This window comes from Humulus lupulus, chromosome 2 (genome assembly GCF_963169125.1).
Source record: "Humulus lupulus chromosome 2, drHumLupu1.1, whole genome shotgun sequence".
Classification (NCBI taxonomy): Eukaryota; Viridiplantae; Streptophyta; class Magnoliopsida; order Rosales; family Cannabaceae; genus Humulus; species Humulus lupulus.
This window is the reverse complement of record NC_084794.1, coordinates 6,057,414-6,083,775: the sequence shown is the minus strand read 5'-3', so window position 1 is coordinate 6,083,775 and position 26,362 is coordinate 6,057,414. Positions and strand designations below refer to the sequence as shown.

The 26,362-nt window shown below is 37.3% G+C and overlaps 3 protein-coding genes across 3 annotated transcripts; all 3 read right to left on the bottom strand.

Annotated features, from left to right (window-relative positions):
• Positions 1-16,493: 16,493 nt before the first annotated feature.
• LOC133813852 (protein FAR1-RELATED SEQUENCE 5-like) lies at positions 16,494-17,915 on the bottom strand. The gene is made up of 2 exons (XM_062246887.1): positions 17,628-17,915; positions 16,494-17,390 (listed from the first exon to the last, which is right to left on the bottom strand). Exons 1-2 carry the CDS (start codon positions 17,913-17,915, stop codon positions 16,494-16,496), a joined length of 1,185 nt encoding a protein of 394 aa, XP_062102871.1.
• A 198-nt stretch (positions 17,916-18,113) lies between these two features.
• LOC133813851 (protein FAR1-RELATED SEQUENCE 5-like) lies at positions 18,114-18,692 on the bottom strand. The gene has a single exon (XM_062246886.1). It carries the CDS (start codon positions 18,690-18,692, stop codon positions 18,114-18,116), a length of 579 nt encoding a protein of 192 aa, XP_062102870.1.
• Positions 18,693-24,324: 5,632 nt separating this feature from the next.
• On the bottom strand, positions 24,325-25,284 carry LOC133815797 (uncharacterized). The gene is made up of 3 exons (XM_062248594.1): positions 25,148-25,284; positions 24,874-25,062; positions 24,325-24,767 (listed from the first exon to the last, which is right to left on the bottom strand). The coding sequence occupies exons 1-3, from the start codon at positions 25,274-25,276 to the stop codon at positions 24,510-24,512; spliced, it is 576 nt and encodes a 191-aa protein (XP_062104578.1). The 5' UTR covers positions 25,277-25,284; the 3' UTR covers positions 24,325-24,509.
• Positions 25,285-26,362: the final 1,078 nt, after the last annotated feature.

Genomic DNA, 26,362 nt, shown 5'->3' with positions numbered 1-26,362 from the left:
TTGAAGTTATAGTTTCCAATGGTTCAGCCTCCGTCCATTTTGTGAAGTAATCCACGACGACTACAGCATATTTTACTCCGCCTTTGCCAGTCGGGAGAGAGCCTATGAGGTCGATGCCCCATACTGCAAAAGGCCATGGGGATGTCAACATGGTCAGCTCGGATGGTGGAGCTCGGGGTATCGTGGCGAATCTCTAGCATTTGTCGCATTTCTTCACATACTCGAAAGAATCCGCTTTAATGGTTGGCCAGAAATATCCCTAGCGTATGATCTTCTTGGACAGGCTGTGCCCCCCAGTGTGATCTCCGCAGAACCCTTCATGAATTTCTTCGATGATTTTCTTAGCCTCGGGAGGGGTTACGCACCTGAGTAACGGCATGGAATATCCCCTTCGGTACAGCCTTCCATCCAAAATTGTGTAACGGGGAAGTTGGTACATCAACTTTCGAGCTTGGTTCCGATCTTTTGGAAGAACTCCATTTTCGAGATAATCAACTATCGGGGTCATCCAAGTCGGCTCTGTTTCGATCATACACACATCATCCTCTTCTGGCTCGTTTATGCTACGTGCTGATAGGTGTTCTATGGGTACAACATTCAGCTCTTCATTTTCGGTGGATGTGGCGAGTCGAGCTAAGGCATCTGCATTTGAGTTCCGTTCTCGAGGGACTTGTTCGATTGCATAAAACTCAAAATACTCTAATGCAGATTTTGCCTTCTCCAGGTAAGCTGCCTTTCTTGTGCCTCAAGCCTGGTATTCTCCCAAGATTTGATTAACCACGAGTTGGGAGTCACTGTAGCAATGTATAGCTTTAGCCTTGAGCTCCTTTGCTATTCGTAGTCCCGCGAGTAGAGCCTCGTACTCGACCTCATTATTCGATGCTTTAAAGCCAAATCTTAAAGCAGAGTGAAATTTACTCCCTGCGGGGGTGATCAGAATAACCCCTGCCCCTGCTCCATTTTCATTTGACGAGCCGTCGACGTAAAGTTTCCATAGCTCGTGGGCCGTGGTTATTACCTTGTCGTCGGCTATTCCAGTACATTCCACTATAAAGTCCGCCAATGCCTGTGCCTTAATGGTCGTCCTCGAGTGGTAGGTGATCTCGAACTGTCCGAGCTCAACAGCCCATTTAAGAAGTCGACCTGAAGCCTCTGGTTTGGATAGGACTTGCCTAAGTGGCTGATCAGTCAGTACATGAATGGGATGTGCCTGAAAGTAAGGGCGGAGTTTACGGGATGAATGAACTAAACTAAGCGCGAGTTTCTCCATCAGTGGATACCTTGACTCTGCCCCCAGTAATCTTTTACTGATGTAGTAAACGGGTCTTTGCACCCTCTCTTCTTCTCAAATGAGCACTGCGCTTATCGCGTGTTCGGTGGTTGAGAGGTATAGGTACAATACTTCTCCCGTTTCAGGTTTTGATAGGATGGGCGGTTCCGCTAGGTGCTTTTTGAGCTCCTGAAAGGCCAGCTCGCATTCCTCTATCCATTCAAATTTCTTACCTCCTCTCAGTAAGTTGAAAAATGGAAGACCACGATCCGTAGATTTCGAGATGAATCTGCTTAAGGCCGCCATCCTGCCAGTCAGACTTTGGACATCCTTGTGCCTTCGAGGCGAGGGCATGTCAATCAGGGCCTTGATCTTGTCGGGATTAGCCTCGATTCCACGGGAGTTCACAATAAAGCCCAGAAATTTTCCTGAAGATACCCCAAAAGTGCACTTCTGAGGATTTAGCTTCATGTTATACTTTCTGAGCACGCCGAAGCACTCTTCGAGGTCATCAACATGGTTCTTGTTGAGTTGAGACTTTACAAGCATGTCATCAACATAAACCTCCATGTTGTTCCCAATTTGTTCCGAAAACATCATGTTTATGAGCCGCTGGTATGTGGCTCCAGCATTCTTGAGCCCGAATGGCATGACATTATAACAATATAGCCCTTTATCCGTGATGAAGCTCGTATGTTCTTGGTCTGGGGCGTGCATGGGAATCTGGTTATATCCAGAATAGGCATCCATGAACGACATCAGGCCATGCCCCGCTGTGGCATCCACGAGCTAGTCAATCCTTGGTAACGGAAAACAGTCTTTTGGGCAAGCTTTGTTGAGATCTGAGTAGTCAATACAGGTTCTCCACGTCCCATTGGGCTTTGGGACCAACACCGGATTGGCTACCCAGTCAGGGTAAAAGGCGTCCCTAATGAAATGGTTTGCCTTTAACCTGTCAACCTCCTCCTTCAGTGCTTTCTTTCTGTTTTCGTCCAGCTGCCTTTGCTTTTGTTGCTTTGGGGGAAAGCTTTTGTCTATGTTTAGAGCATGGCTTGATACATTCGGGCTTATCCCCACCATGTCGGAATGCGACCATGCGAAGACATCCTGGTTTTTCTTCAGAAAGCAAATTAATTGCTATTTTGTCTCATCTGGGAGGTGTTTCCTGACCTTCACCTTTCTCAAGGGTTCAGCTTCCTCGAGCTGAATTTCTTCGAGCTCCTCTAGAGGTTCGAGGTCAACTTTCTCCTCAATCCTCGGATCAATCTCCTCATCGATTTCTAAGACCGTTCCATCTTTATTTTGTATGATAACGAGTGCCTGAGCGCTCGTTTGCTTCTTTCCCCTCAAAGAGATGCTATAGCACTCCCTCCCTGCTAGTTGGTCCCCTTTTAATGTCCCGACTCCGCTAGGGGTCGGGAACTTAAGAGCCAGATGCCTTACTGATGAAACTGCCCCCAGCCCGATTAGGGCGGGTCTCCCGAGCAGCACATTGTAGGCAGATGGCAAGTCTACCACCACGAACTCCATTATCTTGGTCACCGAGACTGGATAGTCTCCCAAGGTCACGGGGAGCTCAATGGATCCCATGCAGGCAGTTCCTTCTCCTGAAAAGCCATACAAAGTAGTTGCACATGCCTTCAGGTCGCGAAGGGAGAGTCCCATTTTCTCGAGGGTTGCTTTGTAAAGAATGTTGACTGAGCTCCCATTATCTATGAGAACTCGGTGGACTCTTTTGTTGGCAAGCTGAAGAGTAATAACCAGCGGATCATGATGTGGGAACTGAACATGGGAGGTGTCCTCCTCAGTGAAGGTTATGGGTTGTGATTCAATCCTCTGGCTTTTAGGTGCCCTAGGTTCGGTTTCATAAGGAGACCCGTCCCCTGTCTTAAGCTCGTTAACATATCTCTTTTGGGTATTCCTGCCCCCTCCTGCGAGATGAGGCCCTCCCGAGATGGTTATTACGTCCTCTCCATCTATCGGGGGGGGGCCTGTCCTCTTCCCGAGATCGGGAGTTATTATTTTGTGTCGTCGGAGGCGCGGCTACTCTCTGGCTTGCGGCCTTCTGACCAGTATTCTGGTTTTTGACATACTGCTGGAAGTAACCTCTCGAGATCAACCCTTCGATCTCGTCCTTCAGTTGTCGACATTCATCAGTTGTGTGCCCGGTGTCTCTGTGGAACCGGCAATACTTACTGGAATCCCTCTTGGATTTTTGATTTCTCATTGGGTCCAGACGCCTGAAGGGGACCTGGTTTTCATTAGCCAGGTATATGTTTTCCCGAGACTCGTTGAGCTCGGTGTGCACTTTATACACGGAGAAATACCTCTCTCCTTTCTTTTTCTTTCCTCCCTCAGCTTCGGGATTACTTCCTTCGTTCTTTTTCCTCTTGGATGGGTTCTCCGAGGCAGGCTTTGGTGCCGCTGGATCCGCCGAGGTTGAGGCAGAGTTGATGTTTATCGTTGTAGTTTCGGACTGAGAGGTCGTTTTGAGCGTCGACCTCGCTTCGTCTACATTGACAAACCTCTGCGCTCGTCTGTTAAACTCGGTTATTGACCTTACCGGTTTCCCTTGCATGTCGTCCCAAAGGGCACTTCCCGATAATACGCCAGCTCGGATTGCCATTAGGTGTCCACTATCATCCACATCCCGAGCTCGGGCTACTTCCAGATTGAATCTTGTTAAGTAACTCTTCAATGTTTCACCCGGTTGCTGCCGGACGTTAGTTAAGGTGGATGCTTCTGGTCTGACCCCTACCATTGCTCTGAACTGCTTCTTAAAGTCTTTAGACAACTGCTCCCATGAGGTTATTGAGTGTCTCTTGTACTTTTCAAACCAACTTTTGGCGGGTCCTGCCAATGATGTTGGAAACAACATGCACCTGAGCTCATAACCCACGTTACTGGCTCTCATGATAGTGTTGAACGTGCTCAGGTGACTCAATGGATCGGTCTTTCCTTCAAACGTTGGGACGTGAGGAATCCGAAACCCTTGAGGAAATTGAGTGTCAGAAATATGGGGAGCAAACGGTTCGAGCTCCTCATCAGAGTCCTCATATCGAGTCAATCCTCATTCATTCTTCAAAAGCCTAAAGGCTCTTTCGAGCTGATCGATTCTTTCTTGGACTGGGTCAGTAGAAGGTGCTGTCTGGAATTGACTGTCATTGATCGTGATTCCAGGCTCGCGTCTCCGCGAGGGATCTCTACGCCTATTCAAGCGATCCCTCAAGTCCGGATTTGTTTGATCTCCATTCCCCCGACTCTGATTCAGATGATTGCGCAGGTCGGGACGATTCTTGCGACTTCCAGTATTCTTACGACCTCGGTCGTGTTTGCTGACGGACCTGGTCTCTCCGGATTCGTCACTGGTGAGACTCATTGCTCGGTTGTTTCGCGATGGATTCTTTCCACGTCGCCTGGTCTCCGCGGTGCGAGACCGAGACGTCTGACTTCTCTCAGATGGAGCGCCTCTCCGCTCCTGGAAAGTCTCCCTGTTTCCTTGTCCATCCCCTGCACGCCCTTGATCCTGATCTCGAACAGGTTGAGCGTTTCTGCGGGGTGGCGAAGGATATATTATGGGTGACGGAGGGAACCGTATAGGCGACGGTGGCTGCCACCCTTGTCGCGGCCTAGAGGGTCCAGAATTTGCCCGAGATGGGTCAGTCGCGTTCAGTGCGCTCCCAGGTACTTGAGTCCGAGCCTCTGCAGGGGTTCGGTTATTCTCAGTTCCTGCAGGCACTTCCACAGGCGGGTTAGGCGGGACCCGAGCTCGGGTACTCCTCTGGGGCCTAGGAGGAGCAGATGGCTCTGCTGGCACCGAAGGTTGAGTCGGCCTCCTTGTGGCAGCATCCTTTCGTGGACGCCCACGGGGCCTCCGGGGAGGAACATGCACGTCCCTTGGAGGAGGGACTTGGTTTTCGCGCGGAGGCGGGGGCTGAGCCACCTGCGCCTCTGCGGCTATCCTAGTCAACTCCTCATTCCGTTTGTTGGCCTCTGCCAACAGCTGTTTCAACTGCCAGTTTTCTAGTTCTACAATAGGAACGTAACGCTCAGGATTGTAGTACATATCCTCATCCCTTGGTGGAGGCGGTGGTCCCCGGGAATCAGAAGACCCACTCCTCTCCTCAACATCCGGGTTCTCCATTGGTTGTTTTCCAGGACGTCTTGGGTAATTTTCTTCAGGGGTGTTCTGATTGTTTGTGGCCATGATTTTCTCAGGGATGAATGCTTAAGGCTCTCAACGAGAGCACCAAACTGTTGACGCCATTTTTCGTCAAACAGTGAAAGGTGAAAGAAGAGCACATAAACAATAGTTGATAATGGCCAATTGAAATAAAACAATGTAAACACACGATTTTTACATGGTTCAGCAGTTAAATCTGCCTAGTCCACGAGTCTTTGCTATTAAACTCAAGATTATCTCTAGGAATTCTTCAAGAATGAATTCTCCAGAGTTTTCTCTCAAGGATCAGAATTTCGGTCCTTTACAATGGTGCATGGCCTCTCTATTTATAGAGAAGGCTGCAGAATACTATCCCACATATTTTGGGTAGTTACTCTTTTTGTATAAATAAAATAAATGGCTTTAAATGCCTATAATCATATATAAAAGGAAACGTCCCCTGAAGACCAGGAGACGTATAACTGACCAAATAATATCCCACGATTCTAGGGGATTTACAATAATAAATGAGGATTACATCTCATATTTATTACACTTGTAGATATTCAAGGTGGTTATCGCGTATCTCTAAGGCTTTAGCTTCCCAGGTTTCCCATCATCTATCGAGCTAGAAACATCTCCCGAGGCCACATGGCTTTCGAGATCATACGTGCATCGAGTTTGGGACCCCTGATCCGAAGTCGTCCCTGAAGATGAGTGTGTTCCCGAAGCTATCTTTCGAGATCATGAATACTTCGAGGTCACCATACTCGAGGTCGTCTATATCCTGCAAGCTCGACATACAATCCTGGAGCATGTTTCCAACCTTATGAGTCCACTTATTTACGAATCCAACTTTCGAGGTCATAATTAACATAGCTCGAAATCTGGGTATAACAATATCTGATTTTAATTTAGGGTTTATGTTAATGTAACAATTTTTTTTAAATTATTAATTTTTATTTTTCTTTGTTTAATTATTAAAGTAATTAATTTTAGAAAAAACTGAGGATATTTTAGTTTCTTTTAACAAAACTTGACTAAAATCATGTCAGAAAAAGTATATCTGAGTAATAGTGAGCAGGAAATTAAGATTTTTGGTGATAAGTTTTCGCATGATATATCTCAAATGCATATAATAAAGCTCCAATTAATGAATTATTATTGCATGTTAAATTATCTCATAAATCTGATTCTTTTGCAAAAATTACAACTAAAGCACTCATTAACAATTAATAAGGAAAAAAACAATTAATAAGTTTCTTTTGTCTTTTCAATTCCAAACAAAAAGAAATTTCTAAATTGAAATAATAAAAATTATTAAATAAAAAATTTATGTTTTAGTACGTAGTCATTGACATAACCTAATAACTAATGATGCACATTTTTCCCATGGGGATGGACCCCCGCGTGGACCTGTCCCTGATGGGACGGGGACAAGGATAATTTTCAATCCCCGAATGTTAAATGAGGCGGGGATGGAGATAGCACTCCCCGCCCCGACGAGTTTGTATTTTATATCTTTCTGTGTGTGTTATTGTAGTATAATAGTAATTTTTTTAATATTTTAAATTTTATTATGATAATCTTTAATATTTTAAATAATAATTATTATGAAATATTTTAATTTATATATAATTTACAATTTTTATTTTAAATTTATTTTTTTAAATAAATTGATTTCCTGTGGAGATTTCCTGCCCCAATAGGGGATTTTTCACCCGCCCCCAACGGAGAATAAGCGGTGATAGGGCAGGGATGGAGGAACACTTCCCGCTAATTCTTCGCCCCGTGTGCATCGCTACTAATAACACTATATCTCTATCGTGAGTCCAAAATTCGAATCCACTCCATCTACCCTAATTCATGCATCTGTCATTATAACATATTATACCTTTCAAATATGTGGCGCATTGGATTGTTTGTAGATATAATATTCAAATATGATCTTTAATTTGTCCACTTTATAGGAAAACTAGTTATCAGGACAACATAGAAAGGGACAACAATAATCATTCTATCCCTATACACTATAAATTAATATAAGAAATAATGTGCAAGTATTTAGATGAATTTAGAATTTAGACACGATTTAAGCAACGCGTTTTCAATAAATTATTAATTTGATTATATTATTTAATTAAGATGATATTTCTTCTACTTAATTAGATCTCATACTAAATCAAAGGGAAGTCTGTATTGATTGTTTCTTATTTCTTGAAGATTCAGAGATTAATTAGTACCTTTGATCAACTTGTTTCTATTGGGATTTTCAGACAACCGGTTGTGAATTCTAGACATCCTTTAATGGATTAATTCCCGAGAAAATCTATATAAAAAATTATCAAAACAAGACCAAATTACAAAATGAGCTTTAAAAAAAGTATGTCCCACCAATTACTCTTGTTACATATACATGTACACACATCATTCTCTACAAGTTTTTTTTTTGTCCTATAAGATTTTTTCTCTCTTAATAATAAAAAGGTGTTTGCAAGATGATCATATATATATTTATGTGTTATAATATTTTGCAAAGCAACAACCTTTCTTGACATGGTATCGAATGTGTTGGGAATACTATTTTGCGAAGAAAAAGTGACATTAGAAAATAGGGCCAGGTATTTGGAAATATAACATTTTCTTTATAGTTATTTTGCAAAATAGCATCTTTTTTATATTTATTTGCAAAATAGTATTCCAGATACATTCACAATCCTGTCAAAAATTCTGAACGCATTATATGGAGACCATTTTGCAATAAAAATAAAAATAAATTAATAAACTAAAGAAAAACATTTTACAAAGTAACTTAAAAAAATGTCTATTTTCAACAATTACGTACTTTAAAAAAATATATCAATTTTGTCAAACATTTTTACCGGAGTAATTTTCTTACTATTGAAAGAATAACAATAATTTACAAAATGATATTAAAATAATATTCATTTTAGTGAATTACTGTAATAATAATCTTCAAGTTGTGTATAAAAATATAGGACTATTATGTGGTAGGGACTTCAAAAAGAACTCCATCGCTAGGGTTTTTTTTGTATTTCTAATTTGTAAATAATTTTTGGCGCAATTTTTTTATGATAGTGTATATTGTAGTTATTTAAATCATCTTGCAAATTTTTAGAAAATTCTGAATAATTTACAATGCCAAAAATCAAGTTTAAACATATTATTTTCCACACGCATAAAAAAAATTAGTCATACATATAATAATTTGTTTTTAAATTAATTTTTGGCACTGTAAATTATTTGAAATTTTCTAAAAATTTACAAAATACTCTAAATAACTACAATATACACAATCATAAAAAATAACACAAAGATTAATTATAAGTGAAGAATACAAAAAAGTTTTACCGATTATCCATAGTACTCTTTTTTAAGCTCTTACCAAACAAATTTACAAAAATATAAAAGTAATAACTTGTTCTTTAGCAGTATATATAATATTGCAATTATTAAAAATCATATAATTCATGACTAATATATTAGTTTTTAATTGATCAAAGAGGTGAAAGGAAGTTTCTCATGCACCAACACACATCGATAATCGTGCATTTATTTCTCTAGAACATAAAATACACTTATTCTTGCAATAAAGTAAACGCGTGCTCTTACATAGTCCAACTCAAAGCTTAAACAGCGAAAAAATACAAATATATATATATATATATAATAAATATTGATTGTGATTGATGATTTGAATGGCTTTCGATTTAAGATAATTATTTTTAAGTAGTACTATTTTTTTTATATGCACTTCACCTTTCACAAGGTTTCTCCATATACATATACATATATTGCTATATACACGTATTATAATGAGTAATATGTATACAAATATATTCATATATTGCAATATGTATATATTGCTATATACACGTATTATAATGAGTAATATGTATACATATACATATATTGCAATATGTATATATTGCTATATACACGTATTATAATGAGTAATAGTCGCAACGAAATAATAAGGTTTTTGGTGATAAGTTTTCACATCATATCTAGCTCAGATGCAAATAAAAACAATTTAGAGACGTAAAGAAAATGCAATTAATGAAACTCCAATTAAATTCATATATGTGCACGCTAACCCTAACCCTAGCTAGCAATATATATATATAAACTAATTATTTATTTATGTATATTCATGGTTGTTGAGTTAGGCCTTAATATATATGCCCTGAAAAGAATTTAATGCTTTTTTATTATAGCCAATTTAGAATAAAGATTGGTCCTTATTTGTCCATCGAACAGAGACATTTTGTTTCAAAACTATTTGTGTTAATAAACAATTTAGATTTTATTTAGACACATTTCTTTTGTCTTTCCTATCTCAACAGAAGAATTTAAGAATTAAAATAAATTTATTATAAAATAACAATTTATGTATATATGTTCAATGGTTCAATTTTAATTGATTATTATTCTCTTTCAACCTTTTAATTAGGTCTCTCTACATTTTGGATTAAATACCAATGCCCTATCTCATAATTCATATGACTATCATAAAATATTATACATCAATCATAAAGTTTAACAGCCTTTTTTTCACTTTGTTTAATGGTTAAATATTTATTTGAATTAAAAACATTATTAGAGATTTTGAAGGCAACCTTTCAAATATGTTACATTGATAAATTTATTTGTTTGTGTAGATATATTATTCAAATATGATCTCTAATACTAAAGCAAAAGAAATAGTCTTTAATTATCGATTGTTTCTTGAAGATTAAGAGATTTATTAGTACCTCGATCAACTTGTTTCCATTGGTCATCATGTAGTAGTTTTACATCATATCGCATTAAAGCAAAAATCTTTATTAATGGATTGTCAAAAGAAACTTATAGTTTTATTAATTATTGTTTCCATAAACTCTATAGCATATGACTATAGTATTCAGCCATGTGCTAATTATTTATTTATTTTTTTGGTTCTTATCTAATTATATATTATAATTCTCCAATTTTTTATTTTAGTAAATATATGAATAGAAATCATTACCACACAATTTTAGTATACATGTGCTAAATATATGAATATGAAATTCCGTATTTTAATATTATACCAAGTGATTTAAAATAAACAACTTAATTAAATGCAGAATACTGATTAAGTTGCTTAGACATATTCAAGTTTTGTTAACACTATTTATGCAACTGTTTAAACAGAAACAGAAAAACAGGTAAAAATTCAACACACAAATTTTTTTACGTAGTTCAGAAATCCTTTCAGATAACCTACATCCATGGGGCTACACCCAGAGAATAAACCAATTAGCAAAGAAATAATGTGTACAAAAGTATTGACGTAAACAATATAAGACTCCCTCTTAAACTATTGTCGCAATATTGTTGTACTAATCTCTACGAATCTAGTTTTGATGAAACGCTGATTTTCTTGCAATCCCTTCAAAGAATAACGAGTGCTCACTTCCTCTCGAAGTAAGACTTAGATAGAATCATCTCCCGAAGTTCCTTATGAACACGTTCACAATAGACACTACATGGTTACAATGGACTAGATAGATATCCACAAGTACACTCAGCACTTTCACAAAGATTAAGGTGAACAAACTTAATCTTTACAAATAAAATACTTTTCAAAATAACATAATGTTTACAAGTTTTCCAAATGAAAGAGGTGAGATTTCCAAAAGCCTTGGCAGGGTATTTATAGGTGTAGAAATCGTTCAAGGCCATCATTTTCTGAGATCTTTGTAATCAATTTGCAAATTCCTTTGATTTAGGAAATCAGCCAGCCAGATGAATTCTGTGTCGACAAATTAGGAAACTGATGAGTCAGCAACACCATCAAATTTATCTGGCAGAACGAACATAGTCATTTCCTTTGATCATGTTCATTTTCGAAACCTTCTTTATTCCAGAATGAACATAATCCCTGAAAATATTCTCACGATAATTGAAATACATATTTTTACCAAATAAAGTTTATTTGTGATAAATATGGTAAAAAATTGTATTCACACTAAAAGATATTTTCACACTAAAAAACAGCTAAATCAATTGATACTTAAATCATGAATCAATAAGGATATGCTACTGATTTTCCTCAATAACTTTAATTCCGGCCCCGCTGCTGTTCTCGGCCTTCGCCGTTCTCGACCTTCGCCGCTCTCGGCTCCTTTGTCGTTCATTTTACTATAATCACATATAGTACAACTCGAAATAATCATTCAAACATATAATAATTCAATTAAGGTTACACCCTAGCATGTAATGCAATATAGGGTCGTGCCTTGCAATAACACTATGGGCCCATGCAGTGATAATCCTATAATTAATTCCCAACATATATATTTATATATGCAAGCGGTTTGTTAGATAATGTTAGTGGTAGTGGAAATAAAGTGTGTGTGAGAGAGAGTGTGCAAGTAATTGACAGTTTTATGGTTAGTTATGTTTTATTAACATAATAAAGTATTTATATTAATAGTAATACATATTTAAAATTATTTAATTTATTTTATACATAGTTAATTTATTTGATCTTATACGAATACAAATTTTTACATGGATACGTATAGATGTATTATTATATATAAATTTAGATGATTAAAATATGGATATATAATTATCTTATAAAAAATTAATTATTAATATGTTCAAAATAAATATGATTTATTAAGTTTTTATATTTTATACTTTTAACTATCGATATTTTAGTAGAATAATATTAGTGGTTAGAATACTTATATTGCTACAAAATAATTAGTAGCAAAATATAATTAAAAAAATTAATTTTTTCTACCAAAAAACTAGTAGCTAAAGATTTGAGTTTTTCTATCAAAATAAAAAGGAAGCAATTAATATATAAAGTTAAAAAATTTATATTTTGGCACCCATATATTTAGCTACCAAAAGAAATTAGTAGCTAAAATTATTCATTAGCTACTAATAATTTTGGTAGTAAAAATAGTTGGTGTTCTACTTTTAGATTTTGCAACTGAATTCTTTTGCTACCATAATTTAGTAGCAAAATATAACTAATTGCTACCAAATATATTTGGTAGCTATAGTAGGTAAAAAATATTTTTCTTGTAGTGAGTAAGTATAGAATAGCATGGCAGGCTAAATATATCATATCCTATCATTTGTTTTAATTGTTGAGGTCATTGGTCAACACAACACATTATGTGGGATGTTAGGTGAGCAAAAGATTACAGCTGGAAAATGTTCATGATAAACTGAAAAAATTCAGTTATCCTATTGTTGTACTCAATAACTATGCCACATGTTCATCCTATACTATCAATATACTATTTTAAATAGACCCTACGCATAGGGTACATATTGGTACCATCATCCTACCTCTCTTCATCAAACCCTCATACTCATAAAATGAAGTTCAGTACTTGCAAATTTCGGCCAAAGCTATTTGCATGAATATTTTTGTTTAAATCTCATATATTCCTATTTAACTATTGTTGCATGTGCAATATAATGGATTGTGATTCATCAACAGAGTCGTGTAATCCCTCGGTTCTCCCTGACGTACAACGACCCCAACCACACCCGCCGGAGTGGGAAGAGTTCATTCATTATAGGATAACAACCCTGCCAGCGGAACCTATACAATACATCAACGATCTTCATGAGAAATTGGAGGTGAAGGCAAGCGAAATATTCTTTATAAATTTAAAGAATTTTAGGTTGGAACAAAGGACCCGTTCATTGAAAGATAGGATATCGCAATTGGAAGCCCAGGTGGAAGAGAAGACCAAGGAATTTGAAGATCATAGGTCGGGTTGTATCACGGCTGATTATCAACGGATGTCCCAGGCTATTGAAGTACTTAAGACAGAAGCCATTACCAGATACCAAGAGTTTCTGGATCTGAAAGTGAAGAAAATCATGGGTGGTGATGTGATAATGGATGGATGTCCGTGCTAAAGAGAGGACTATGTTGTTTCATGTACATGTGGTTCTTCCTTGTTCAAGTTAGATGTGCATTCAGATGCAGTTGGCAGGTTCACGCGACCGATTATATCAAAACTTGTTGTAAATCATAATCTATTCAGTTGAGTACGATTTTGTAACATATTTATCTTATTAGTTCTACCCATGTTGATGATCGACTCTATTGTAACATATTTATCTTAATTTAATAAACTGTCTTTTAGTTGCTTAAACAAAGTGTAAGTAATTATTCTTATACTTGTTCATTGCTCAGGTTCATGTGAATACATTTAGTTTTAGCCAAATGAGTAGCTACTACCAGCCTACTAAACGTAGGAGTCCACAAGCCACCTAATGCAGAAGCATCACTATACCATACACTGCTCAAGGAACTGACAGCCGACTAGACAGAGAATAGAGTTGGATGTTGACCCTTAAGTATGGTAGTTGCATTTTAGTCTATATCTTTTGCTGATGTTGGTGGTCTATCAAAAATGGTTTAGTAGCAGGATTAATTTAAATCGGCTTCGGTTAAACCATTGCGCTATGTTTACAAGGAAAATTTGTCAAATAATGCCAACTCCAATAAAGTGCTACCACACATGCATTAGTATTGGAAAAATAGAGAGGATACAGAAGGTGACATACCAAAAATATTGGATAATGACATACTAAGGTCAACTAAAAGAGAAAAGGTGATAACCCACATACACAACATTCAACTACTAGGTGATACATCTTAAGCTTTGGCTTCTTCCCTGTTGTCAGAACTCGATGTCCTCCAACTCTTGGAAGCAAAGACTCATAGTGTCTAATGTGTCCTGCATTCGACCAATGTTCTTGTAGTTCAATCCTTTCTTTTCAATTTTTGCACGGACGAATTGTGCGTTCTTCATAGCCTCATCAAACTTCTGAATCTCCTCACGAATGAAACGATCAACGTCCAATGCTTCTTTCTTCTCTGGTTCTTTGTACGCTGGTTTAGGAACAACCTCCCGGGGACCCAGGGTAGTTAAATTCATTCCTGGTGCCACTTCGGTCACTTGAAGGTTCAATGACTCGGGTACATGAAGAAGGTAGGCATTCCTGCTACTATCCCAGATTAATTTCACGCGTTCATCGGCCTTTGAGGCAGATTCAGACATGTTGACATCCTTCACCTCAGTTGAATCTTTGTTGGAGCTCGCCATGACGTTCTCCAATGGGAAAATCTTATATTAACCTCTCGGAGTCAGAAAGAAAATGGGAATGGGATGCTTGTGTTGTTTGCGTCCGTGCAGTTAGTGGGGATTGCAAGTTCTTTGGGCATTATATAGAGTACATCGCCAAAGAATAACTTTGTTAATAAAAACAATTCTGAATCATGGAAAAACATGTGTCACCACCTTTTCATTTAAAATTATTGGTGCTTGGAAAGTAATTTTTAGCTTAGCAACTTAATTTTGATTTAAACGGATGTGCCATATAGTCTTAAATATATATATATTATGTTAACCTCTAGTTTGGAGTACGTCCCATCATATAGATACTGAAAATATATATATGTAAGGTTAAATAGTTCATATGGTCGCATTATAATCAAGTATATGATAGTGAACTAGTTTATTAAAGGAAAGTATTAGGTGAACAAAAGATTTTTGTTTCAGTGTTCGATTTTCACTTTCTTATGGAATTCCGAATATTCCACCCATTATTATGGGTGAACTTATTAAGTGTAGTGAGTACTCCAACCAAATAGCCAAATAATGGATGGGGACCAATTTCTTCACTTCAGATACAACAAAATTATGGAAATACTAAAGACTGAAGTATCACTTGTCCATACCCTGAAGATATTGCGGGCCCACATCTTCAATACCCTACGTATTGGACAATAAATGATCATGTACTCCATTCTTCAAAATCTCACCTCCTCCATATTGATTTCTCAGTTAGTTTAACATATTTACCTTCAACTCTCTTTGCAGACGTTGGCAATGGATTCTGATTCATCAATTGACTCATGTAATATTGAGGTGTTCCCTGAGCTCAACCGACAACGTCTAGACCCGCCGGAGTAGGAAGAATTCAGTCACAACAGAGTAACAAACCTACCCCCAGAGCCTATACAGTACATCAATGATCTGCATCAGAAATTGGAGCAAAGGGAAAGCGAATTTTTTTTTATAAATTTCGATAATCGTATGTTGGAACAAAGAAACAATTTCCTGGAAGAGGGGATCACAGAATTGGAAGCAGAGGTGGAAGTTAAGACAAAAAAATTAGAGGAACTTCGGTCGGGTCTTCTCACGCCCGAGTATCAACAGATGTCCCGAGCAGTGGAGGAGCTTAAGAAGGAAGCGGTTAGTAAATACGAACAATATCTTCACATGAAAGTGAAGAATATAGTGGGACGTGATGTGCCAGTGGATCGACGAACATGCTGAAGCTATTCGAGAGAAATTGTAGAGCGTCTAGGTTGGTGACTCTTTGTTGAAGATTGAGAACGAGGGTAGTGGACTCGTTTATTTTTTTCATTTCAACTTCTAGTGAAAGTGAATGAGGAATCTATGTTAATGACTTAATTATTGAAGATACTACCCTTACTAATAATTTTTAATTATGTGTTCCAGAGACTTTAGTTATCGCAGATACATCCTTAATATTGACGAATGAGTATTTTTTTATGTAGTATTTTTAGTTTTGGTATTCAGTACAAAATATCTGTAGTCCAAATAAACTTGGATTAGCTTAATAGACATCATCGCTAGTTTTAGGTAAATGAACACCTATTACGACCCTACTGTCCATAGGTCTGTAGAAGTTACATAATTAATTGAAAATTACATAATTAATTGAAAACTTACATAAACATCGTGTGGTGCAATTTTAAATATTAACTGTTAATGGAACTGATTTCATAGATGAATAGTGGGTGGTACGATAATGTAAGTTAAGTGCCAAAAAACAATTACTCAATCACTGAAAGTGTGTGAGGAGTGATAGAGTTCTTTGTCTAAAAATATGGGCAACCAACGGGTAATCGCGTTAGGTTACTATTAAACATTGAAACATATAACATACACTTTTTCATATATGATTTAATTCACATGCTGACGTGAAGTGACTACTATCATCCTAGTTAGGCCCAATATTAGAACTAGTGGGAATATCACTATACCACTGATGGAATTGAAGATTTTTGTCTTCGGTGAAGCTCAATTGAGACGGCATGAGGTATAGCCACGGTTCTGCTTCAGTGGTTGGACTATTACAAGAAGGTTCGTAATCTTTTTCTATTGTGTGAGCTGCGGGATTAGATTTGCAAGTAGCCTTATTATGCCCTAACTGGTTGCAGTTGCGACACCTATTTTTCTTGGATCTCCCATTTTCTGTGTCCTTCTCTTTTGATTTTGACTTGTTTGTTTCCCTCCCCTTCGTTCTTACCACAGTTAGGTCTCGAATTCCTCTGTTGGCGGGGTGATCGCGGCTGTTAGTAGGAGCCACATTTGAAACTTGGTCTACAGATTGGACCTCCACTGACATTGACTTAAATTTTTGTTCCATACGTGACATTTCATTCATTGCCTCTTCAAAATTTTCATTATGTTTTGTGGCATAGTATCCCATTGCATTGAAACGCAAAGTTAAAGATCCCCATCTTGTACAAACTAGCACATCCGGTGGCACCGTTGAGTGGGATAAATTTTTTAACCCAATCGTGTTTTTCGCATCCTTCTTCCACCAGTCCTTATAAAGAGATTCAGGAATGCATGGTATGTTGAGGTGCTTCATAACTGCAAATATATGTCGACATGGAATTCCATCCGACTCGAACAACATACACGTACAGTTTATATGACCATCGACAATATGGTAGCGCACCCTACTTCGTACAAGTCCCTTTGGAAACCGCGTCAGTGAGTAGAACCTGAAGTCAATGGATACGTTGGTGGATTCCACTGAGTAAGCCAGGGCACTCGTGATCTGCTCCTCAACTTTTTTGTACATGTTCCTTGTCAAAATCGAAGCCACCTGTTCATAGTACTGTCAGAGGATGTTCGATGGTAATTGTGGCGTACTGTGGTTGCTGATGAATTCGTCTTCCCGTTCTGTGTGACGAATACTTTGTATGGCCTTGTCTACTTGGCCAACCAGATCTCTAAGTTTGAGTTTGCTCGTCAGGAAGTGGGACAAGTAGGAATTAATTGACTCTGATCTTTGAGTAGTTCTTAGTCCCCCAAAGAAATGCCCTCGTAGGAAACATTTTACCCAACTCCTCCTACTATTGTAGGTAGTTTTTGCCCATCGACTATCCTCAAATTCGAATTCTGAAACCATTCTATTCCATGTATCCTTGAAATCTTCCTCGGTACAGTATTGATAAAGTAGTTCATTGAACTTGGACTTGAATACAGGATGAGGCGCATTAATAGTTACATTATTCTGAAGATGCCAAGCACACAACCGGTGAACAGAAGTTGGGAAAACTTTTTGTATTGCTTTCGCCATAGCATGATCACCGTCGGTGACCACCACAGGAGGTGGTTTGTTTTTCATGCACTCTAGAAATTCCTCTAAAACTCAAGTATATGTCTCCTCGGTCTCGTCATATAGCAAAGCAACTGCAAAGACTATTGTCCTGTAATGGTGATTCAACCCGACAAAGATAAGCAGGGGCTTATTGTATGAGTTCTTCTTGTAGGTGGAGTCGAAAGCCATAATGTCCCCAAAACAAGCATAATCACGACGGGAAATTCAATCAGCCCAAAATAGGTCTGCCAACCTATTTTCTACATCAATTGTGTGTGTCTCAAAAAAGTCAGCATCAGAGCGGCCCATACATGCCAAGTACCCCAATGCTCCTTCAGCGTCAGTTTCTTCTTCATCTTGAACTAGTCTTTGCCGACCAATCCAATTGTAAAGATCCTTTTTCAGGAAGGGTACATACTCACGTCCTCCTCTTTCTTGTGCTAGGTGGTTGAATATGTGGCAAGTGCGTATACCTGATCGTCGCATAGACATTACCTGGGCTCCGATTGACTCTGGTATGGCTCGATTAGATCGCAAGAAGTGCAATTCCCTTTTCGAAGCTAATTCATGATTATGTTTCGGATTGAAGTCTTTCTCCACCCAAGTGTTTTCTGTCCTATCCAAGTTCACGTGTAGAAGTGCGAGACACCCCGTTCTTGTGATAGGTCTTGGTTTTTTCTTACGGTTTAGAAGGTTTGTCCACTTGTCGCGTCGAAAACCTTGGTTAGAGCAAACCCATTTACGTTGCCACGGGTTGTTTTCATGGTCACGTCGAACATCTTCCTTGCGAACACTAAACCCCATCCATTTCGATTATTCAGAAAAAAATTCTTCCCATTTATCGAGACTTTCGAGGTGTTTGCCTATGATGTCTTCTTTTGACAGATCATGTGGCTGCTTGTTGTAAATTTGAAGTTCTGCAAGTGTTGTGACCATTTTATTCTCCATATCTTACATTTGTATTTGTCTACCTGAGTAATTCAAAAAATTAATAATTGATATGGTAATCAGTTAGAATTTTTGGGGCGGTAAATACAACAAGCAGCAAGCTGCATTAGGTGGTTACTTTTGTTTTTCTTAATAATTAATAAAAAACCAAAAAGATGTAAATGAATACACTGACGAAATTTTTATTTTCATCTTCGTATATTTTGGCCAAATAACTTATTTTATTTAATTACATCATGGGACATGTTATATACAATATTATAATTCAAGGGTTTGACCTACCATTTCACTGCCTCAAAGAAAGAGTTATTTAAGTGTACATTAATTAACATTCAACTTAATATGGTGGATGACGTAAATATACTGCGTACTTATTTTATGGGAAAGTTGTCCTTATGTTTACAAGGCAAACATATCTTTTACTTGACCTTAGTGTAAAGTTATTGTAAAACAATAGAAATAAAGGTCCTTCTAATTTTTATAAAAATGACCATTTTCGGTGGTCATTTAGTTGATCTATATAGGCGGACCCCATTCTTAGTTATGTCACGTAAAATAAAAACAAGGGGTTTGAAAAAGAGAGTTCAATAACATAGTTGAGCCATGTACAGAATGCATAATATGAAATATACATTCATCAAACTTTTAAGGGCATTGATCAGTACGACCATATAATTAAGACACCGACTTCAAAAGACCTTCAATTGGTACTTCCATTACCGAAAACCATTGATTATGGTAATCTCAGTACCTGGAGGTGATAGATACTTAAGCTTATGTGAAAATGCTTACAAGCATTAATAAGAAAGGGGAAATGGACTTAAACATACTACAACATGAAGATGGGACTCATAGTAGTCCAATGTACTAAGGTACTAACACATAACAAAATGCAATACATGTAGAAAAGATTAGTCCAAGAAGATGATGTCTATGTCGTTTGGTGACTGGTTATTAGCTTCAACACATAACTCACTACTTAGTGCCTCTTGGCGTTTCACCATAGAACCAACATGGTCTATGATTTGGCGCTGCTGAAAAAGGAAAGAACTAATGTCCATTGAATCCATCCTTAAAGTGTTGCCTTTCTTAGCAACTACATTTTTTAAAGTTGTTAGCTTCTCAATCTTTAAGTCCTTTTTGAAGCAGTTTTTGCACTTCCCTCTAAACCTGGCCCTTGGTGTTTTCTTCCCTGCATGAGTTGGTGAGATTGTGTCCCCCAGACTTACTGAGGACTGATTTTGGTGGGGTGTGATTTCACTAGTTTGTGTGGATGGAAGTGGAGTGGGTATGGAATTAACAAGGAAGGGAATTGAAAATTGTTTGGTTGGTGATTCAATCTCTGTTTTCACTTTAACATCACCAGGGAATAGATTCACGCATAACTTAGAGGGTGACATGGTTTGGTAATGGTAGGAATGAAGATAGTAGTACGTGGGGGTATATTTTCTCTTAGACTGGTTCACTTAAGCAACTTATAAATACATATATACACATATATATAGTGAGCATTGTGAAAGATCCAGTGTGTTCACTAAATTCCCGCCAAAACACTACCTATGGATCTAGGAAACAGTGAATGAGAATAAATTGATTAACCCTTAATAATGGCCGATTCTTAAATTAACTCTACTAATGTATTGTTTTTAAAGATGTTATATGCAAAACAGATGAAAAGTTGTAATGATTTCGCACATTATCAAGTGGACACCTCACTTGTCGCCTAGGTCATGATTGAATAAAAGTATGGGAACAGTAAGAGAAACTCTGACCTGTATCTCAATGTGGTCCCATGCAATCTTCAATGTGGATATCGGCGACACTATTACAAACTGAGGCTATAATTTGGCGCCTTAACACTTAGTGGAGGGTGTACGGTAAATCATGGCAATAGAGTTTGAGAACATCCTGCAACAAGAGAGGAGGTGATTTTATGTATAAAAAACTAAGAGAGTAGTTCAATGCACTTGTGTCATGAATACGTCCTCCTCGTAGCTTAACATTTTTGCATATGCTCAAGATCAAACCATAGGTTTACTTAGAAAAACCGCAATGAAAATGGCATTTTCATCATACATTTAGTTAGCTAAAATTAAAAATATGATAACTAAAAAATGGAAAAGTATAAGAGTTAGCGAAAGTGTAAGGTTTGAAAAAAAAAAAGCGAAGCGAAGCCAACATAAGTAAGTGTTTTATGTAGCAATGGTTTTTTATGAAAGTTGGTGACATATACCTCTTAATTTATCTTCAACAACTTACAAGTAAAACTGAAGAATAAAAAACAATGGGGCTTCCTATCACACTGCATCAACTAAATCAGAGCAATGGGTTAAACTAGTGTTTTTTGAGATTGAGTTCACGCATGTGACACCTATATATACAATTTATCTTCGTCATTTAATGAGATGGTTGTTGTTTGTTGTGGCCTATTATGTGGCATTAATAATTCATTGAATTGGACAGGCTGATGTATTGGGTGCATTTATTTAAGTAAATAAGTTGAAAAATGTATTCTAAGTAATTTATATAAATTGTGTTAGATGCTATTTTGAGTAAGTAAACATGAAGAAAAAAAAACTTGATTCTTCATAACAAATAGTCACATTAAATACTTACAGTAGTTAAATGACATCATATATTAGGAAGAAGTAAGCATTCACCATGGACAAGGGTTGCAATGGTCTTGCACATCAAGGAAAAGAGTCTTCTGAACTCATTAAAACAGACCAGCAACAGTAGGAGTTGCGAACCCAAAAAGAACATTCTACTAGTGTGGTTGTTCGAGCCATGGACCCAAAATCAAATATAACACATACACACCACTACAACGTACGTAGTATAAAATTATAAATATGTAACTACTGCATGGGTGGCTTCTGACTTGGGACGATAGTTGTGTTCTTTGCCATGTACCCGGTACGGAGCTCCTCGATCGTGGCAACCATGGCTTGGAGGTCTTTTCTCCATTCACTTGCCATTTCCATGGACTTCTTCTGCATCACCCCTAAAGCCATTTCTAGCCCATGTATCTTTGAATTTAGCATAGAGTACTGCATGTTTGTGGCGTTGTACATATTCTCCAACTCACTCCGCTCGGTTGCCAACCTTAAGTTCTCCAACAATATGTAGTTGATGTATTCCATTTGCTCAAGTCGTAATTCATCAAAGTATGGGCACCCAAATACATTACCATCTCCACGGGGTGTATGATCCATGGTAGATAGAAAACTAAAATTGAAAAGAGGAGAGGGTAATATGATTCAGATAAAAGGTGAGCATAACACAAGGGCTACACGTATATATATATAACTTGTGTCCTACGGAGTTGATGTAGTGCATGCTAGTATATGGTAACGTGTGTACAAGTTATACTTGGTAGTGATATTTGATTTATCAGTAAACGAGGCACTACAGATTGCATATGATCTAAATTAGGTGATAACACACAGGTAATAAGTCAGTTACTTGAATATTTAACATGTTGACTTGTCCGTATGTCTTACTTACTTCCATAAGGTATGACATTACTTGACAAAAAAATTCTGAAACACGTAACCCGTTAAGGGAGTGAGTCAAACGTTGATTGGCATTTAACTTTTAATATGTACAGTTAAAGTAATTAGCACATCGTTAAGTTTTTTTTTCTTATATAAAAGGCTGCCCTTATGGACCCAATATATATAAAAATGGCCGCTAAATCTCTTCTCTTCCATCATTAAACTAAATTCTCAATAACACCTTATGGAGGCAGACATAGCTGGGTCCACCCAGCCAATAAACTAATATGGTTCTATGTGTTGTATCTTTCTCTCCCTTTACAAGTTACGTGTGCTATAAGAAGAAGTTCAATAGTACACAAGGGCCCACATAATGGATCTAATTGAGATGTGTCATCAGATTCATCATTACAAGATATAGAGCAGGTAGTTGGAGTAGACCCTTTATTGAACATTTCTCACTTGATAAAAAGAATTTAATTTCGGAACCAAATATCAATATTATTTTTTTGTTTTGGTTACAGGAATTTGTTATGGATTCTTACTCTACTGTCAATTCGTGCAATGTGAAGGTGGTAGCCGACTTACGATGGGGAGAAGCATATCTCTCGGATTTGGAACATTCAAGTGAGTACAGACTCACAACCCTCCCACCTGACCCAATTAGATACATTAATAATCTAAAGAAGACATTACACGAGAAGGAGCACGAGATTTTCTCAATCAACTAGGGCAAGCACCTATTGGAGGAACACAACAAGTCAGTCAAAGAGAAGATATTGCAGTTGGAGGCAAAGCTTGGTGAGAAGACGAACAAGCTACAAGAATTGATCCATGATGCAGTGTACTCATATGAGGAGTGGAAGATAGATTATGAACGACTTTCGCAAGTGATCCACCACCTGATGGAGGAGCCTATAAATCGATACCAAGAATACCTAGAGCAAAGAGTAAATAACATTGTCGGCCATGAGGTGTCCATGGATAATGGAAGGGGATAACCACAAATATTATCTACCTCGGGACGATTACTTTTTTAATATTGAGGTAATTAGAAACACTTGGTAATCTTATTGTTGCTTGTTAAGTCCTTGCTTTAAGTTAGATGTTGTAACTAAGTTATTGTAAATTATAAATTAGTCTACAACATGGAGTTTTAGGACTACTATAGGGCGGTGTTGAAGTGGTCAGAGTACGATAATGAGCTATATTTTTTATTAGGAAGACAAAAATTAGATTTTGGCTAGGTCATAACTTATTGAAGATGAGATTTTCTTTTAGAAATTTTTAAAAAAAATTTTTGGAGTAGTTCATTTGCCACCTTACCTTGTACTGTTCCAATTCGTAGCACATATCAATACATTAGGAGGCTATTGTAGTAGTGGCTGGACCTAACACAAAATAACAAGGGTTTTTACTCAATGTCAGGAATATATTTACTCTTCATGGTGTACCTGATTTTGTGGGATACACTGGCAAATCAATGGATTTGGGTGCAAATCTAACATTTTCATATTCTTCTGTGGGGGCCACCAAAGTGATGTACAATTGAAGGACAAATCCTTCATACTACACGTTTACCATGTCAAAAAAATTAAAAAATAAGAAATTTTAAGATATCAATTTTGAGTCAGAGATTGAACCTTCAATTTTGTTATATTATCTGGTATAAAATCTTACAAACTCTTGTGTTTCGGATGGAACCAATAATAACTGTTTTTTATTAAATTTTATTATTGTTCATTCATATAACCTTAACTAAAGAAGTGGTTTGTTTTGACTTCAAAAATTAAAATGCAAACATTACCATTATTAAAAGTTAAAGAGACGAATGCCTTGCCATTATAATTTCCAAGAAGTTCCATATTATCATCACATAACCCCAATCTGGGCTATTTCTTCAACTATAGGCATTGTAGGAGTCAAAGGAGGTCACCTATATTGTTAGTTTTTGTTGATGACCTCAATTCAAATATTGTGACACTCTTCTTTATGCTCATTATCCCTCCTAGATTTGTGAAGGAAAAATATGTGCAGGAAAGAGTAAATTGTTTGTAAACAAATACTAAAGTAATAAAGTTTTAAATTTGATGGTTGTGCCTACGAAATATAGTTAATTTAATGGTAAATGAAAGTAGTGCCAAAATTGTAGAAGGCAGGCGGATGGTGGTTAAGTTCAATCAGTTCTTCCTCTTTCTCTTACCCAACTTGGACCAGTGTTTGTCTCTAGCCTTTTTCGTTGATAGCATGGGAGGTACAGCCGAAACTTTTGGAGGATAACAAGACCGTTCTTTAAGTCAGGGGATTTCTCAACGCTACTTAAACAAGCTTTATAATAAGTCGCTGCGTTATCTTTCACTCCCAATCGAAGCCTATTGGACTCACAGGTCAAGATATCGATTGCAATGTCGAGTCTAGCAGCATCCTCAACTTTCTGCAAAATCAGAACAAGGCGCATAAAAACTAAAATCTAAAACTGCAATTTTAGGACTTATTTAATAAAGCGTTTATAAAATATTAATTAACTAGTAAAAACTTACATAGGACTTCGGGGGTGATTCCCCATCCACAATCCACTCCATAAACTTCATGACAAAAACACCACAGTCATGACCATTATCTTGCTGAGGTACTTGACCAGAGGGCACTACACTAAAAAGGGAAAAAACGGGACCACCAACACGAGCACTACCCATGGTCGTATGAAGCAACACGTCAAGCTTCTTTAACTATATCAAAGAAGTATATATAGATTTAATATAATGAAAAACGACATGTCACAAGACTATTAGTATACTCAGGAGACACCCATACCAGTTCGCTTAGTATATGTGTCCTGACCCGTGTCCTATATCGACCAGACACTGAGTCCCACACGCTTGCACAACCTTTCTGGCAGTGTATAACGGCTAGTATCCAATGATTGTTTTCGACACCCTTCATTGGCACTAGGATCTAACAAGAAGACAATAAAACTCAATTAGCTAACTCACTTTGACAAGGCACTAAGTGGTAAAATAAATCTAATATAACTACCTTCTGCACTTTCTTGAGCAGCATATCAAGATTTACATTGGTACCAAGAAAGGCAGTGTTTCCGGTGTCCCAAAAATGTGCACCATTATGACATCGCTGTTTCAAGTTATTTTATTGAAATAACTTTTTAAATTCAAAACAAAAAAAATGGAATATTGAACCCAGGAAATTCAAATTTGTATTACAACATACCAGGCTGGGCCAATAGGTTGGGAAAATCAAAGTTTGAGCATCGTCATCTATTACACCATCAGGGTTGTCTCTATATCTTAATACACACCCAAAAGCATCAATAATCTGCAAAGCAGTATGAAGTGTCAAATATTTTTCTCAACTTCTTCATATTGAAGAAAAAAAGATTTGGGCAATGTGCTACAAGATCATAATTTTGTTACTTCAACAAAGGTGAACTTTAAATAGAACAGTATTTACCTTCATGTCCACCTCGGCTTCAGGTCTAAGGCTTCTGAAGTACCACCGCTCCAACTGTCCCATTACATTATCGACCAACACATCTCTGAAAATTATTGACTTCATTAATGAACAAAAGTGTCCTAACATGATTGAAACAAAGGAAAAATGGTGATGTCAATAGCGAAAAAAATTATTCACATAAGAATTTATCACCTACCACAACGACAAACTAAAGTCAAATAGGAAAAGTCCAAGTTCGAACTTGGACTGTGGTAGGGCTACTTTCAAATTGAATGCACCAATCTGCCTGCCTTTGCTTTTGTTATACTTAAAAATCATATCCTGAAATGATTTGTCCATTTTGCAAAGCTCTTTGTCTCTCCTTAAAATAGTAGGATCGATCTTCACGTTGTCATCGTCCTCTATTTTGTGAATAACAGGAGTGTCTGTGGTACCATACACACTGGCTTCGTATGGAATGACATCTTCTGGTATAACTTCAAAATTCAAAATACCCAAGTCCTCCTTCTCCTTCTCCTTCCCTTCCATGCGAAATTTAGAAGCATCATCTTCCAAACC